The sequence below is a fragment of the Gymnoscopelus braueri genome (genome assembly GCF_963280865.1).
Source record: "Gymnoscopelus braueri genome assembly, chromosome: 6".
NCBI classification, from domain to species: domain Eukaryota; kingdom Metazoa; phylum Chordata; class Actinopteri; order Myctophiformes; family Myctophidae; genus Gymnoscopelus; species Gymnoscopelus braueri.
In genome coordinates this window covers 50,389,983-50,407,330 of record NC_137607.1, presented here as the reverse complement: position 1 = coordinate 50,407,330, position 17,348 = coordinate 50,389,983, and the positions used below count along the sequence as shown (strand labels likewise).

Here is a 17,348-nt window from a genome sequence, read left to right as displayed (position 1 = left end):
CAGTACATGGAAGTACAAATTCACAATACAAGGTCTACTAAACTGGAAGACTCATTAAGCACTGATCTTGTTTAAGATGAGATCCCCATGCACACAAATCATGATGACATATAAGAGACAGACAAATATACACGCTACTATACAGAATGTCATACAATCAGTTTACAGGTTACTGGTATGACGAGTGAAAAATATGTACAAAAGAAGAAAGAGTGATCATGTGGCGCTTCTTTTGGGCTTCTCATAACCCTGGTTGCTTATTTCTCTCGCAAAGTCTGGCAACACTGAACACTACTAGTGCCTTTTGGTGTCTCACACACAGAAGAACACTACTGACTGACTGCTGTGTCCACGAGGCTGTTGTTAATAAAGTAGTAGTTACCCTGGGAGAGGTTTGATCAGCTCCACAACTTTGCCAACGTGTTGCATACGTGGATCGATACACATCGAAGCCCGCGATGGGTTATTATCAAGCATCCATTTTATCAGGACATGTTTTTTTAGCCCAAACTTTACGGGGCGGAAAGCAGTTTTGTCGAAATTGAGAACATCTGAGCAACTTGGTTCTTCTTCTGCTGTGCTCCAGCGGTCAACAAAGATACTACTTTAGGTAAGGATTACAAATGATTCTATCGATTACCATCTATAGGTTCCTGTTTGCCATTTAGTCAACTTCCGAAGTGGATTTGTTTTTTACTTTGGTTACAGCTTGTAACACCCGAGATCCTACCCTTTGATCCAGGCTCCAGCTGGCAGTGGTCATAGAGTTATAATATATCAGTGGTAGCCGCAGTTTGCTGCTATCTTCGGAGGAAAGTTGATCACACAGACACACACCGACCTGCTGACACAAAGGCAGTGGTGGACAAAGTGCTCAAATGTTTTTGCAATGTTTTACATTGATACTTTTGTAAAGGTATCACTGCAATGTAGAAATACTCTCGTTACAACAAGTAAAAGTCCAGAATTCAAAATTTACTTGAGTAAAAGTACAAAAGTTTTGGCATCGAAATGTACTTATAGTACCAAAGGTAGAAGTACCAATTATGCAGAATATCCCATTTCAAAAGTGTTCAAAATGTATACAAATCTTTTGAAAATAGCAGAGCTTGTAGATCTGCTATTTTCAAATAGCCAAAGTATATAGGGATAAACTAAACTGCTTAATGCATGTTTTGTAATAATAATAATAATAATAATAATAATAATAATAATAATAATAATAATAATGCAAATCAACAACTAGTAACTCAAGTTTTCAAATAATTGTAGAGTAGTAAAAGTACAATATTTGCCTCTGAGATGTAGTGGAGTAGAGGCAAAAGTTCAGAAAATTGGAAATACTCCAGTAAAGTAAAAAACTTTAAAGCCTCAAAACTGTACTTGAGTACAGTACTTGAGTAAAGTACTTGAGTAAATGTACTTAGTTACTTTACACCACTGGCAGTGGTAGCCGCAGTTGGCAGACTGCTGCTAACTTCGGAGGAAAGTTGATCACACACAGACCTGCTGACAAAGGGTTACATTTACTGCACAAAACCAATTGGATTTCACGCAGGGTTTGGTTCAGATCGCCCCCCAACACCCCACGGATGTCCGGGGGTTCTTGTTTCTTGTTTCTTGTCACATTGAGTAGCCGACAGTGGTGGAAAAAGTCCTCGCATGTTTTACTTGAGTATAAGTATCAATACTGCAATGTAGAAATACTCTGATACAAGTAAAAGTCCGGAATTAAACATTTACGAGTAAAAGTACAAAAGTATTTGTATCATAATGTACTTAAAGTATCAAAAGTATAAAATACTCATTATGCAGAATGTCCCATTTCACAAGTTTTCAAATGTATGAAATGTATGTATAAAAATCGTTTGAAAATAGCAGATCTACAAGCTCACATTGTGAGCTTGTAAAGTAAAAAATACCTCAAAATTGTACAGTACTTGAGTAAATGTACTTAGTTACTTTACACCACTGCATTGAGTAGCAGACAGTATTCTATTTAGAAAGGTTATAACAAACTGTAGTGTGTACTGTGGTTCTCTACAAGCTGCCATGGTTTTATTTGTATTACATGTTCCTACCTACCTACATGTCTTCAATGATGACTTATACATTTAAATAAATGAACAGGCGCTATGATGATATGGGAAGTTCTGACAAATATGTATATTCCGTAGTAGACTTGTTGTAGCTAGACATTGTAGAATGTTTTCTCTTGAAGCAGTGGCTGTAAGTCTGAATTCAACACAGCATAATGAAAATCATTTAGAGTTTTATCTGTTGTACTAGTCCTCGCATAATGTTTGACATCAAAGAGGTGTCGGGATAGTTGCGAGATCAGATGTTCTTGAAAGTTTAGCCGTTGGCACAGTCTTGTATGTGAGCCAAACATGGGAACTGAGCAGTTTGCCAGGAATGTATTGGCTTAAACTGCTGTAGAGGTGAGTCAGAGGCTTGACATGTTGACAGAGGTGTCGAGCATGAATGTATTTGACACCCCGATGCTTTCTTACCTACTCATTATTAACCCATTAAGACATGAGGCCGATTCTAGTCTTCAAGGACCCCCAAAATTGTATGTATTTGGCCGCGGACCCCCGCCCCCCCCCCCCCCCCATCTCAAAATATTTTGTTCCAGGTACCCCCAGAAGCAAAGATTTGAGTTCCAAATGTTCGCTTATTAATAATTACCCAAAGATATAACAAGAGAAGATGAATGATAGTCTTACGGTAGTTTCCGCTGTCACCAAGCATACTGATAGGAGACGTATGACTAATTTCAAATGTGTGTCTTTTTACTTTGCTCTTAATCATCAGCTGTTTGAACAGTGCATTCTGTTCAATTGAAAAGGGAGTGTTAGTGGGTTTTTTGCAGCCCTGTTGCACTCCACATCAGAGAGAGTGAGAGTAGCGTATTCGTTTTTCAATCTTTTCCTCCCTGGATTATACCAAACTATTCAAAACAAATGGAACAGAACTTTGAAATGAGTCATTCCACTGATAAGATTCCCCCCCCCCCCCTTGTCTATTTTTCTCCAGGTCCAAGTCAAGATGTCTGTCAGTAACCACGAAAACAGGAAGTCCCGGTCCAGCTCTGGCTCCATGAATATCCAGCTGTTCCACAAGACGTCCCACGCCGACAGCTTGTTGACACAACTCAACCTGCTCCGCAAACGGAGAGTCTTCACAGATGTGGTCCTGAAGGCCGGTAACCGAGCGTTCCCCTGCCACAGGGCCGTCCTGGCCTCTTGTAGTCGTTATTTTGAGGCCATGTTCAGCGGCGGGCTCCGGGAGAGTCGTGATGCTGAGGTCGACTTCCACGACTCTCTCCACCCAGAGGTGCTCGAGCTTCTGCTCGACTACGCTTACTCGGCGCGAGTCATCATCAACGAGGAAAACGCTGAGTCACTCCTGGAAGCTGGCGACATGCTTCAGTTTCATGACATCATGGACGCGGCGGCAGAGTTCCTCGAGAAGAACCTCCACCCGTCGAACTGCCTGGGGATGATGCTGCTGTCAGATGCCCACCAGTGCCATAGGCTGTATGAACTGTCATGGAGGATGTGCCTGGCCGACTTTGCTGCCCTCTACAGGACAGAGGACTTCCTCAGTCTGCCCAGAGACAAAGTCCAGGAGCTGATCTTCAGCGAGGAGCTGGAGGTGGAGGATGAAAGCCTGGTGTACGAGGCCGTCATCGACTGGGTCAAGGCGGACATGGAGCACAGGCACAGTGAGCTGCCTGAGCTGCTGCGCTGTGTCCGCCTCGCTCTGCTTCCGGAGACATACCTACTGCAGAACGTGGCCTCAGAGGAGCTGGTGATGGGCCACAAGGTTGGCCGGGAGATCGTAGAGGACGCCGTGCGCTGCAAGATGAGGATCCTCCAGAACGACGGCATCGTCACGGGGTTCTGCGCACGGCCCAGGAAGGTCAGCCAGGCTCTGCTGCTCCTGGGCGGACAGACTTTCATGTGTGATAAGATCTACATGATTGACAATAAGACCAAAGAGATCACACCAAAAACAGACATCCCTAGCCCAAGGAAAGAGTGTAGTGCCTGTGCCATTGGCTGTAAGGTACGTGAATGAAATCCATGTAGGCTGTGCGTGTGCGTGTGTGTGTGTGTGTAACATTTTCTTGTTGTGTGTTACTTGTGTATGCATATACACAATGTGTATAATGTCTTTAATACGTGAATATGTCTATATAAATATTCCTAATGCAGTTTCTTTCTTTCTCTCGTCTCATTTCAGGTCTATGTTACTGGCGGGCGTGGCTCTGAGAACGGGGCTTCGAAGGATGTCTGGGTGTACGACACGCTACACGACGAGTGGTCCAAAGCGGCACCTATGTTGGTCGCTAGGTTTGGACACGGGTCAGCGGAGCTCGACCACATCCTGTACGTCGTGGGAGGACACACGTCTCTAACGGGCTCCTTCCCTGCCTCCCCGTCTGTCTCTCTCAAACAGGTGGAACAGTATGACCCTCAGACCAACAAGTGGACACTCGTGGCTCCCCTCAGAGAAGGGGTGAGCAACGCTGCCGTGGTTGGAGCCAAAAACAAACTGTTTGCCTTCGGGGGAACCAGCGTCAACAGAGACAAGTTCCCCAAAGTCCAGTGCTTCGACCCGTGCGAGAACCGGTGGACAGTACCGGCCGCCTGCCCGCAGCTCTGGCGCTACACGGCCGCGGCGGTGGTCGGCAATCACGTGGTCGTGATCGGCGGGGACACGGAATTCTCCGCCAGCTCGGCCTACCGGTTCAACAGTGAGACATACCAGTGGTCCAAGTTCGGCGACGTGACGGCCAAGCGGATCAGCTGCCATGCGGTGGCGTCAGGGAACAGGCTCTATGTGGTCGGGGGGTACTTCGGGGCTCAAAGGTGCAAGACACTGGACTGTTATGACCCGTCATCGGACTCCTGGGACAGTGTGACAAGTGTTCCCTACTCTCTCATCCCCACTGCCTTTGTCAGCACATGGAAGTACCTCTCAGCCTAGAGGACTGAGGAGTGGAATGATTACAGTTTTTGGTGAGTAGTACACTGACTTCCTTAAAATGACATAATCGCTATCATTGTCAATGTGTTCCTTTGAGTGGGGTTCAACACACTCTGTAGTCTGTACTGTACTTTTGTAGCAAGAATCTTTATCTTCTCCCCCGTATGTTGCTCAGCTAAATGCCTATAACATGAATATAAATGTTGAATAACAAACAAGAAGGTTTTAAATCAAACTACTTTCAAGACACAGTGCCCAACTTGTACTTCACGGAACAGGACCCATGTTTATGACACTTGGCTGTGGAAAAAGGTCATTTTAAAATCCCCCTATAGCTGTTTTCAGGGTTGCCAGTGGTTACAGTTACACATTATCTAGCTGCTGGTGTGTTGGCCGGGTGTTGAATAAACATGGAGGAGTCTTGGTTTAGAGTGAAGGAGGAATGTCACTGAGGCTGGTAATTACAGACAGAGCTCTCTACAGTACAACAGCAGACCTCAGTCCCTGAACGCAGTGAGCAGCGAGGGTGCAGGGATCAGGTCTGTGCTTGCAGGGCCAGCATTGCAAGTCGTCAGGGTGCACTGCAGGGCAAGCCCACGGTAGAAACTAATTGCCCATGATGAGTCAATACTTTGAAATGTGGTGTCATTTGTCTAAAGTGAGGTGACATACAGTATGCTGTTTAAAATACGATTTGGTGGATGATGTTGCTTTTATCCAAAATACGTTTCAGTATGTTTTTTTTAATGCAAAAACTGGCAGAGTAACCATGGATAAACAAAGGTATTACATTTTTTATGGAGTATCTCCCTGTGTCCATACCACACAACAATCAGTGCTAGTTGAAGTAATAAAACCAGATTAAAAGTCAATTAGACAGGACAGCGAGAAGGAAGGCAAGGATCCATTTCAAGATGATCTGAGTGATTGACTGATCTGTAACATTCTATATCTAGGGCCTGAGGGAGAATCTGTGTGATGAAAAGACGGGTGCGGTTATCACAGCCTCATGTCATTTCATCTCTGATAAGAGATGATACATTTATTTCCTGAGGTGTTTTGGCTTTCTGGCAGGGTAAGGAAAGGGGGGGTTTGAGGAAGATGGATAGGGAGAGAACACTATGAATATTCTGCAGGTTGTTTTGACTTATATTAGATCTGGTTTTGTTTTCATGACTTGAAGCCCGTCCTGTGATCTGGTTTTGTCACTGCTGCAATAGGTGGAGCGCAATTATTTGCCACTCTAATGACTCTAATCCACGTCAATGAAATTACATTCAGCTCAAACACGGCTTCATCTTTCATCAAATTTTTGTTTTTTTCTCTTAATGAGGGCAATAGTCTTTTAATGTCAAACTGTCATTCCACAAAAACAAACAAAAAGGCACGGTGTCCTTTATTAACCTTTCTGAATAGGGCTCACTGTGCCTTCATAAAGGGTATGCTGTCCTCTTGAGGTGCTATGCTACAGGTTCAATATGGTTCAAAGAGCAGTTAATTCCCCAGTGCCACAGAGCTTCAGTCATTCAGCCAAGAAAACAAACACTGATACCGAAACTGGACTGGAGCACATGAGAAAGTGTAACCAAGTGCTTTTAGCTGCGTCCTTGTGCTAACAAAGTTAGCTAGTTAATTAATGAAGTTAATTACATTTATTAATTAACCACTTTGAACGGTGTGGCCCTATTTTGGGCATTGCATTTTTCTTTTCTTTTTTTCAATAAAAAAAATAAAATTAAGACATTTTCAAAAATTGCAGATTGCGACACATTGTGAGCTTGTAGATTGGCTGTTTTCGCACACCCTCGTACCATGAAGTATAAAATAGGGCTTAAAAGGTGTTTTATTTCTTGCATTTCAGAAATGTCATCAATGCAACTTAAAATACTTGGAAATATGAATTGAATCTTAATTTCTGCATATTTTGTTGCAGCCGTTTAGTTTGGTCAAGTGCTACTGTACTTTATATACAGCAGCTGGTCTTTATCTAAGGAAAATTGGGAAAGTAATTTAAAAGCACTCCTTTGTGTGCCGCTGACAGCTGGAGAGCAAAGCAAATTTATGAGAAGCAGGGGGCTTATGTTTGACTTCTTCCTACAGTAAACAGCTGTATGAGGAGGAACTCCGGGCTTACCAGCATGGGGCTCCTGGTATACACTGCTTTCATGCTAGGTTAGATTTTTGGGCTGGGGCTACTGGCTGGGATGGAGACAGACAGGCGGGCAATGAAAGATCAAGGCACCGAATCCTTATGAGCTCTCAAGAGTTACAGTAGCAACCATCCTGCTGCCCGAGTCTCTTTATGTTTAATTACAACTGACATGGAAAAAAGCTCAGATTTCCAGAAGCCTTGCTTGTTAAGCAGGCATCCTACCCTGTTTCTCTGATGCCGCGGCACCGAGACGCTAGTCTCCCTCTCACCCGTGACAGGGGGGCTTGAGTGGAGCGGGCGGGGTGGCAAAACGAGAGGGATTTCTGGGACTGGGAAAAACAAGAGTGAGGCACAGTGCTGAAGTTAGGCTATATTTTGTGCCGTTTGGCAGCCACGACTAACGTCGGGCTAAAAATACTCTTAGCTCCCGAGGCTGTCAACTTTCAACCTGGGTCAGAGAGAGAAATAATAGTGTGTATGTGTGTGTCTGTGTGCCTGCATCTTCATGTTTATGAGAGGCTGAAAAGCATAGTCGTTTCTGTTTTTCTCAGTTCTCAGTAATGTTGTGAGATTTTGCACAGCTGTGAAACTTTGCACGCTCACGACACACACACACACACACACACACGCACACGCACACAAACAGGCATCACATTGCTGGCATGGCCTGTCCTTTAAAAAGCCAGCTATCCTTATTCTAATTTGGGAGGAATGAAGGTGTGGCCTGGATCTCCATTAGTAATGATTTGTCAATGCCGCTTTGCGTTTGAGGGGTTTTATGCTTAATTTATACGTCGTCTTACGACTGTGTCACATGCCGAAAGTAGCAGATCTGCAAGCTCTTAGATCTGCTTATTTCTTTGTACACGACAACGCTGTCGTACAACAAAGTATAAATGAGGCTTTAGTTGTCCAGGCACTTTGTTGGGTCTGCCCTGCTTGTTAAATTGTTATTATGAAGCCGCTCCAGTGTTGTCGTCACCACCTAGCGTCTATCCCTGCATTACCCCAGATGTGACTAACCGCTGACTGCATGGCCAGACCAGAACCCACTGTTGATGGAAAAGTATTTGTAAATGTGAAAGTATTATGGTTTGTTTGTTATTATGGTCTAGAGATGGAACAAAGAAATTACTTTTTAACAGAGACAAAATACGAAACCTCATATAAAGAATCGGTTACGCAGCTTGACTTTTCCCTTTCATCACCTTTTGTGTTTATATTATTTCACTTTTGATTACTTTGCAGACTTACAGTGCTTGTTGTAGCTAGTTGTCTTCTTTTGATAAGGTAGTTGGTAGTAATAGTTAATGTGTATAATATAGTTGGTAGTGGTATATAGAGTGTAATGTTTTGCTTCATCCTGTCTCTGCAGTATTAAGTTTGTGTCGGAGTGAAGGCAGACGGAATGTAATTGGAGATTCCTGCACAAAGTTCAGCATGGTCTCTGTCCCCCAGACCCCCCCCACCCCAACCACTGAACTATAGAGGCCTACAAATGGCTGTTAGTTGTCTACTTAAAGCCGCTCTTTCTTCTCTGCTCCCATTTTCATCTCTTCTCCATCCACTCATACATGCCCCACCCTCCCCCTCACCACACAAAAATCACAGACATAAGTATTCTCCTTTTTAACGGTTTCAAATGAAGCCCTTATGAGGTGGGCACGGTTCTGTGTGATAGGGTACACCTGGAGGGATCAAAGGTCGCTGGGGTGGGGTGGGGGGGTTGGTTGGGGGGTGACTTCATCCCCAGACAGCTGCTGTAAACTGGAGAGGTCACTGCAGGACCATGGAGGAGGAGAAGAGACGAGAGGCCCCACACACTCAATACTAATGTTTTATTAATGCCTGGCTGTGAGGGCCACCAGCAACGCATGCTGAATGAGCCTTTTATTGTGGCATCTGTGTACAACAACTATCCCTTTCCCTCTTCTCAGTCAACCCCACCACACACACACACACACACACACACACACACACACACACACACACACACACACACACACACACACTGTACACATGCCGAGCACGCGCACATGTACTCTGTCTCCGGTCCCCTGAGTAATCAATCTGCCACATTACAGCCCTCAGCACGGCTGCTGAAATTTGCATAAACCTAATAGAGTTTTTATTGGTCTTTTTTCAACATGCTGAGAGTGACAAAAAAGTAAAGGGTAAAGAAAGATGCTGAAAGTGGCTGAATAATCTCCCAGACTAATTTGATTAACTCCTTTAAAAACGGATGAGCTGTCATACAGTAGCTGGGGTCTTTTCAGAACAGCCAGCTGGGCTTAGAGACGCTTTGTAATTGATCTGCATTATGTAATATTTGTTCCTCTGAAGTAGCAATAGAGTGGCTGGTATTCAGTCACAGCAGCGTTCTTTGTGCCCGCTGCTAGTTGCACTCCAGCACTGAAGAAGACTATTGTTGCTGTCGGGCAGAAACCTTTTATCTCTATATTTCAAATGTTGTTGTTTTTTTAATAAATGAATGTCCTATTTTAGACTTTGTTGTAAATGTACAATGTAAGTTGTGAGCTTGTTTTTTCCCCGCAAAGTTTTTAAAAGTTTTTGCCTATAAAGACCTGCCCAAAATAGGGATGCCAGGTTGAAAATTATTAAGTGTGACAGCGTTATAAATATGTAACCGATCAAGAGCTTGCGATGAAATTCTAGTATTCACTGGATCCACTGGCACACTGGTTATTTTCCGCTTCCTGAAAAGTAACTGTTTTGGACATACACGTTTTCTGCCCGTCAGTGGCAGTGACTCCTGTTTGGTAGGATTTGTCACACTGCATCAGTGGTAAGATATGCCGCATTATTGCTATGCCAACCATGGCCTATTATAAACATGAAACCCTAAAACTAATGTAAATTCATGAGGTATAAATTAACAGAGGACTGTCTGGAAACGTGATTTATATGTTGGTCAATACAGTGTAATTGTAGCTGGTCATTAGTAAACATGATGCAGACCTTGTTGGACACGAGGGACACATAAAGGAAAGGGACTACGCTGTGGTGTGGTGTGGGTAATTGGGTTTCTTGGGGATGCTGATGAGAGTGGCATGACAAAGCTAAAGGGAATAGAAATGACTGTCCCTAAGCATGTGTCATTGTGAGTCTTACTGTGAAGTCTGCCTAGTTTCTACAGGAAATCATCAGATTTGTTTTGAAGCTAGTCTTGGCGCTGATGGAGAAATTAACAAAGATTAAACGAAGGTTTTTGGCAACATTTCAAGTGTTTTTCCCCCCAGGCTTTTCTTGCCTTTATTGATATGATAGTTACATTGTAGAGAGAGGGTACACGAGGAGAGAGACTCGGGAAGTGACATGAAACAAAGGTCAGCCCGGCCCGGAAATCTAACCGGGAACTCGCTGTCAGGCACCAGAGCCTATGTGGTACACGCCTTAACCACTCGACTACCGGCACCTCGCTAAATGTTTACAATGTGAAAACCACGCGGTTGTGACCTACACAATGTACACACTGTGGAAGTGTGTACATTTCTTCTCTGAAATTGATGTGACCCAGATGTTGTTTGTTAAAAAACATTTAAAATTTTCAATCGTTCAAAAATCTCAATATGGACCCAAAAAAATAATCGTCATAATTTGTCTGCGTTCTTTGCTGGAGGCATTTCTTTTCTTATCATCAAACAGTGTGTGTGTGTGTGTGTGTGTGTGTGTGTGTGTGTGTGTGTGTGTGTGTGTGTGTGTGTGTGTGTGTGTGTGTGTGTGTGTGTGTGTGTGTGTGTGTGTGTGTGTGTGTGTGTGTGTGTGTGTGTGTGTGTGTGTGTGTGTGTGTGTGTGTGTGTGTGTGTGTGTGTGTGTGTGTGTGTGTGAGAACTAGTCAAGTAGAACCTGTGTGTTCCAGTCATTTCATATTTGTCCTGCGCAGCTGCTTGGTCTGGTGAAGGTCACAGACTTTTTGACAGACAATTGGATGAAATCCTTCCTTATCTCGAAGCAGTAGTCCTGTGGTTATTATAGTGCATTAGATGGAGTAGGCTAGAAACACTCAGATCAACTGGGTACATTTGAGGTAAAAACTTGCTAGCATTGCCACAACATTTATATACCTACCTGCACTTGCATGCTTATTAAATTGCACTATTACAGTGTGATTTCAGAGAATGTGAAATATGTAACAACATGGCTAGATAAGATTTGGCTCTCTGACAATCCACAAATATGTGATGTGGATAGGAACCTACAAGCAGGGGCTGAGAATGTACTGGCATTCCTGATAGTTTTTCCTGCTTAGGGCTACCTCTCTGTGTTATCTATAGAATGAATGTGTTTTTTAGATATGACTGAGAGCTGAACAACCTCGCTGATACAACCCAGGGTTCTGTCAAACTGACCCTGACCTGACAAGTAACATGAAGAGACTCTTTAACAGGCTGGAGCTCATCTCTGGTGACAGTGGTACTCTTGTTGTGTAATGGCTGACTGAGTGAAGGTTGAATAATGGCAGTCGGGGAAGGTGCTGTCTGATGGTTATTGAACTGACCACAGTGAGGCTGTGTGTTTGTGTGTGTATTGCAATGTGATACAACTTCTCATGAAACTATTAATTCATTTTAGGGTACTTAACCACATGAATCCTTGTGTAGCTATTCCGAGGGTTACATTTGAAAATAGCATATCTACAAAGCTCACAAAGCGACGTGAGGTTGTAGATTTACTATTTCCGGCAAGATATTCTAAGCTCCGTTGCTTAGAAATAATCCAAAATAGTCTCCTTCACAAAGTCACTCTTTTAGCACATAACGAATGCAAATAAAGCAGATTCTGCCAATATATAACATCACAAATCCCAGTTTGGTGTTTTCTTTTAAACTTCTGGATGATTTTACTGTACGAAGATCTGAATCTGCAAATCCAGTCCAGGTCTTCTTCCTAATACAAATAGCAAAATCGACACAAAGTTCTTTTTTTTATAAATGCCTTACTGGGTTTAGTGATGTTATACTATATTTGCTTTGTTTGCGTTTCTTTATGTACTAAAAGAGTGACTTTGAGAGATGTAAATTAACCAGGAGGCTATTTTGGATTATCAATTTCTAATCAATGGAGCAACGGAGCAAGATATCTCACTAATATTTGGAGTTATGTCATGGCAAGGTGATTACACGAAACCTTTATCAATGTCATTGCGCCTTAAGTGGTTAAATGAGTTGAGATTGTGCAGGTGGCAAGTCAACATGAATGCAGGTTTACTGTATACTATACGGGAAAGCCCTCTCCCATGCAATGGAGCGATATACTACTAAATATAAAGCTGCTGCTCACGTGAAACAGTGATATTGTTGTGGAGTGGAGCAGAGTGGATGGGTATTTTAGATGTCTGTTATCTGCATCATGTGAACTTGTGAGAGATTAAAACGGCAGCAGAACTTAAGAGGAGCAGAGAGACACACACACACACACACACACACACACACACACACACACACACACACACACACACACACACACACACACACACACACACACACACACACACACACACACACACACACACACACACACACACACACACACACACACACACACACACACACACACACACACACACCCCCCTGCACAGAAGTAATCAAAGCTTCCATCGGGTTTGCTGTTGCGCATGATGGCCCTTATACTGCACAGCACATGCAGGTTACATAGTTCTAGTTGGATGGCTACAGAGTTCTAGTTGGATGGCTAGTTTTTAAGTGTGTCAGTAACAGTGGCAGATGCTTACGATTCAGTCGAGATTTAGTTATATCAGCTGGCTTAGGCAGCCATGTTAATGAGAGCTCATTAGACCGACCAAACAAGCCCCCAGCAGAGACAGACTATGTCGCCTCTATCTGTCTGCCTCAGGATAGAATACACACACACACACTCTTAATCTCTCACTCAAACACATACACAGTCAGTCACACACACACACACACACACACACACACACACACACACACACACACACACACACACACACACACACACACACACACACACTTTTCATCTTTTCTGGCAGAATTTCATTGCTAGCTTTTGCGTCGTTAAAAAATGCAAATGAGAGATCCATTTCATGTCTCCTTTTCTCTCCTACCCAAAAAAAGATCTGTTCAGGCATTCCATCTTAACAGCAGGGGAGGGAAAATTAGATGCTTAAATATCTCTGTGAGGCCACAGAGACGGGAAGGGATGAGAGAGATTCCAGCTCTGGCACCCAAAGAATTCACCACAACGTATGCAGTGCAGAACTGGCGCTCAACACATTTAGGAACTCCAAATTAGATGCTAATCAGTACTGAATAAAGAGCTAAAACCCTAATGTACAATAAATATTGTAGCAATTAAATACATTTTGAGTATCAGTCCTTCCGTTGGTACGTACCACCTAGAGCTAGACTGTTTATCTCTTTCCACTGAAAGGGATATTTATTTCTTAATGACATAAATGGTTAGAGCTGCCTAATCCTGCATGCCTGGAGGACTTTGGCTAAATACTGCCCATTCCTAAGGCATTATTAATGCTATGCGGGTAAGCCTCATAATGTGGTATGGTGATAAGCTGATCTGTAAGTCACTCTGGATGACTCCATTGCTCTCTGCTCTGTGAGCATGTCCAGGCTGCCCTACAGTCATGTGGTCCGCCTTCACACAAATCTGAAGGATTCCCATAGAGTGGCTCTTCAAGAGTTCTTTGCATGCCTAACACCATGTTCTTTCTCTCTCTCTCTCTCTTCCCAGATCGGACAGCAGTGAAGTCTGGAATGCAGGCGTGTGTCTCCCTTCGATGGCTGTGGAATTCAGCATGGGTGCGGAGAGGAGGGGGATAAGGAGGGTGTTCCTGCTGGCGATCCGTACAGCACAGCAGCATGAATCACATGTCCGCTCCGCATTGCAGGACCAAAAGACACAGGATCTGGGAGACAGCTCAGTGACTCTGTGACTAGAGGCCTGCCGTCTCCTTGCCCCCTGCCCCCATTCCGGCCTCTCCCCACCTGATCTGTATCCTGATCAGGTGTCCTTGGGGCTTCTTTGTGGGAAATTTCAAGCTAACGTTAGCCGTCACCTTCTTACCTTTAAAATGTTGATATCTTTGGTGAGTGACACTGTGCTGCGACAAAGTAAAAAAAATCTGGTTTTCGTTGTGCAGACCTTCTCTCTTGCCTTCTTCCTGGGGCTAACAAACTGTGGGAAAGAACTGGCCGCACCAGTCCAGCACAGCACAGCTCAACTGACTGACTGTATAATAGCAGAACATCTGAAAAATAGTTTGAGACTCGTCGAACTCTGGAAGGACATTATTAGTGTTGTCACTGACTCATTTATGATGGCATGAGGAGGATGCCATTTTGTTTCATTTTGCGACCGATGTAAAAATAAAGACATACATGTATATACTTGTGCATTGTTGTGGCTCATGCTCCCCCCCTGACACTGGCCGCTTTTCTGTTACTCAGGTGTAATTTACTTGGACTGCTGAACGAATAAGGCCTTTGCCATGCCTGGAATAGGCAGAGGCAGAGATTTCTGGGTAGTGTATGATTTTGTGCACAGAAGCAATCTTTGTCTCTGTATTTTTAGCTGTTGGACTCGAACCTCCCTCAATTTTGGTCAACTAAATCTGTATCTTCTTCCTCAACTTAAAACACTTGGCCGAGAGAATGTGACCCATGATGATTAAAAAGAAGATGCATTTCTATTCTAAGTCACAATGTTGCTGCAAATCATGTCATTTTTTTATGTGTTTTGTGTCTCAGGGTTATATATATATAGTTTATGTTTTGTATAGATAGACATTGCCTCTTATTTGCTCAAAGTAGGCTAACCTATTCTTTTATGTTATGGAAATGACCTCAAAGCTCATGTTTTTTAATGCATATTTTCTGTGAATGTACCATTGTTACACAAGTTTTGACTAGGCTCCATTTAGAAATAAATTACACTAATCTTTTGAAGATATTGCCAAAATGCCAACCACTTTTTTTTTAATGTCCAAGCTACAATTTTGAGACTGTATATGTATATACATATGTATATATCAAACATACATTTTGCCAAACATGCATGCACACGCAACTTAAACACCCAACTTAAGTGTTATTCTGGACATTCATGGGAATTTGACCAAGTCGAAGCCCCAAAATATTTGATGTTTTTCTCTCTGCATTTGTAATGTTAATACAAACCTTTTGTGTATAGTATGTATATTGGTTTTGTAATTAATTTGTAGTAAACCTTCGATTTGCACATAATTTGTACAAAGAAATCTCCTTTTGTCTTAATTTTTGTATCATTGTCATGGCCCATGCTTGGGCAATGTGAATAATCAAAGCATTTTTGTAGCAACATGTTCTGAGTGTGCATAGATTCTGAAATGTCTGTGGTTTTAAAAGTAAGCTATTGATTTTGTATCAGCAAGTTATTGATGAAACACATGTTACTTCATGTTGCAATAGACTTGTCCATTTTCTGCAAGTTATAACTTGTCAATAAACCTCATCTGCTTGGAAACACATGTTGCTCTCTGTTTGTCCTGTTTTCCAAAGAATGAGTGGAATTCTGCAGTAGTGTCACTAAAACAGCTTTGTCTGCCATATAATCACACAGGTATTTTCAGCATGCTTTGAATACTTTCCAAACGGATTTCAGGCTATGAGTGTTTGCTATTTACCGGGGGCCTGTTTCACGAAAGCAAAATTAGGGGTTAAGGGCGCGCCCCCACCAAGAGTTGGCTGGCCGCTGATTGCAGAATCTGCCAATGCATTGTCAATGCAAATGCGTGGATTCTTGGAAAAAATCCGCAAGACCAGGAATCCACGCATTTGCATTGACAATGCATTGGCAGATTCTGCAATCAGCGGCCAGCCAACTCTTGGTGGGGGCGCGCCCTAAGATGAACATTTTAAAATGTACATCTGAAAACTTTGGCACCTCCTGTTCCGTCATACTTTAACCTATAAACTTGATTCACAATTTAAAAATTCCACCTTACTGTGGACATGCATGCTTGAGATTTTTACTTTGAAATCATGTGTAGTTTTTGAAATATTTAACTTTAAGCGCACAATGCATTGTCAATGGCAATGGCCATTTAAAGGCGAAAAAACGTTATTAGACCCGTGGGAGGCAGTTTGCTCAGATGCCGAAGACCCGATATTGGGATTCGATCCCATGACCTTCTGGTCTGAAGTCAAGAGGTCTTCCGACAGAGTTAACCAAGCACACTAAACTTTGTACATTGACATTACATGAACGTGATGGGTCATTCCCCCAAATTAATTAAAGGCATTTGGCTCATGCACTTTACAAGTGGGCTTATTGTCAGCAACAGCCAAGAACACAGGAGTCTATCCCTATTACAGCACTAGAAACCAGGGAGACAGACACATGCTGATTTGCCATTTCCATGATCCACGCAGGTTCAGAATAGTGGAGTTTGGGCGCAGTTAGTTCAGTGTGCCAGGGCCCTATTCCTCGAAAGGTGAATTAAATAAGCCTGGCCTTAAGTCAAATCCAGGCTTGACAAAGTCGGGTCCGTATAGCCTGGTTTATTCGGTTCCTTGAACGCCAAGCCAGGGCCCTATTCCTCGAAAGGTGAATTAGAGCTAAAGCCTGGCTTTAACCCCTATCCTGGCTTAATTTAGCCAGGATTAGGGCTGAATCGGTTCCATGATAGCTGAATTATCTTGAAGATTAGTTTAGCCAGTTCACCCTGGCTAAGTTTAGCCATGACCCGATTCCACGAAAGAGAATTGAAGCAAGCCTACCTTAGTTACCATGGCAATTTAGCTGTGAAGCTAGCCTGGTCAGGAGCAGGCTAACAGCCAAGCTTACTTAATCCAGTGCCTTGTTCTTCAAGTTTTTCCACAGTTAATTCAAAACATGTGTTTGTATATGGACTCATTTTAATGACCCTGCATTCAAATAAAATGAAATAAATACAATAAGATATAATCAAATTAATTATATTACTGAAATAGTGTGTGACCATGAATCATAATTGTTTCACAATGACTCATGTGATATGTCATTGTCACTCTGTTAACACTATAGTTCATATTGTTGTTAGATGTTTGAGAATATATAACAGATTTTTTAAAATATTATAAAAAAAATCTGACATATATATATATATATATATATATATAAATTATTAGTTACGGGTTTAAAAGAGCCTCACTGAATGTAA

The 17,348-nt window shown here is 42.7% G+C and overlaps 1 protein-coding gene across 1 annotated transcript; it reads left to right on the top strand.

Annotated features, from left to right (window-relative positions):
* The first annotated feature begins 340 nt into the window (after positions 1-340).
* Positions 341-15,664, top strand: enc3 (ectodermal-neural cortex 3). The gene is made up of 4 exons (XM_080431505.1): positions 341-610; positions 3,040-4,074; positions 4,252-5,030; positions 13,901-15,664. The coding sequence occupies exons 2-3, from the start codon at positions 3,052-3,054 to the stop codon at positions 4,996-4,998; spliced, it is 1,770 nt and encodes a 589-aa protein (XP_080287631.1). The 5' UTR covers positions 341-610; positions 3,040-3,051; the 3' UTR covers positions 4,999-5,030; positions 13,901-15,664.
* Positions 15,665-17,348: the final 1,684 nt, after the last annotated feature.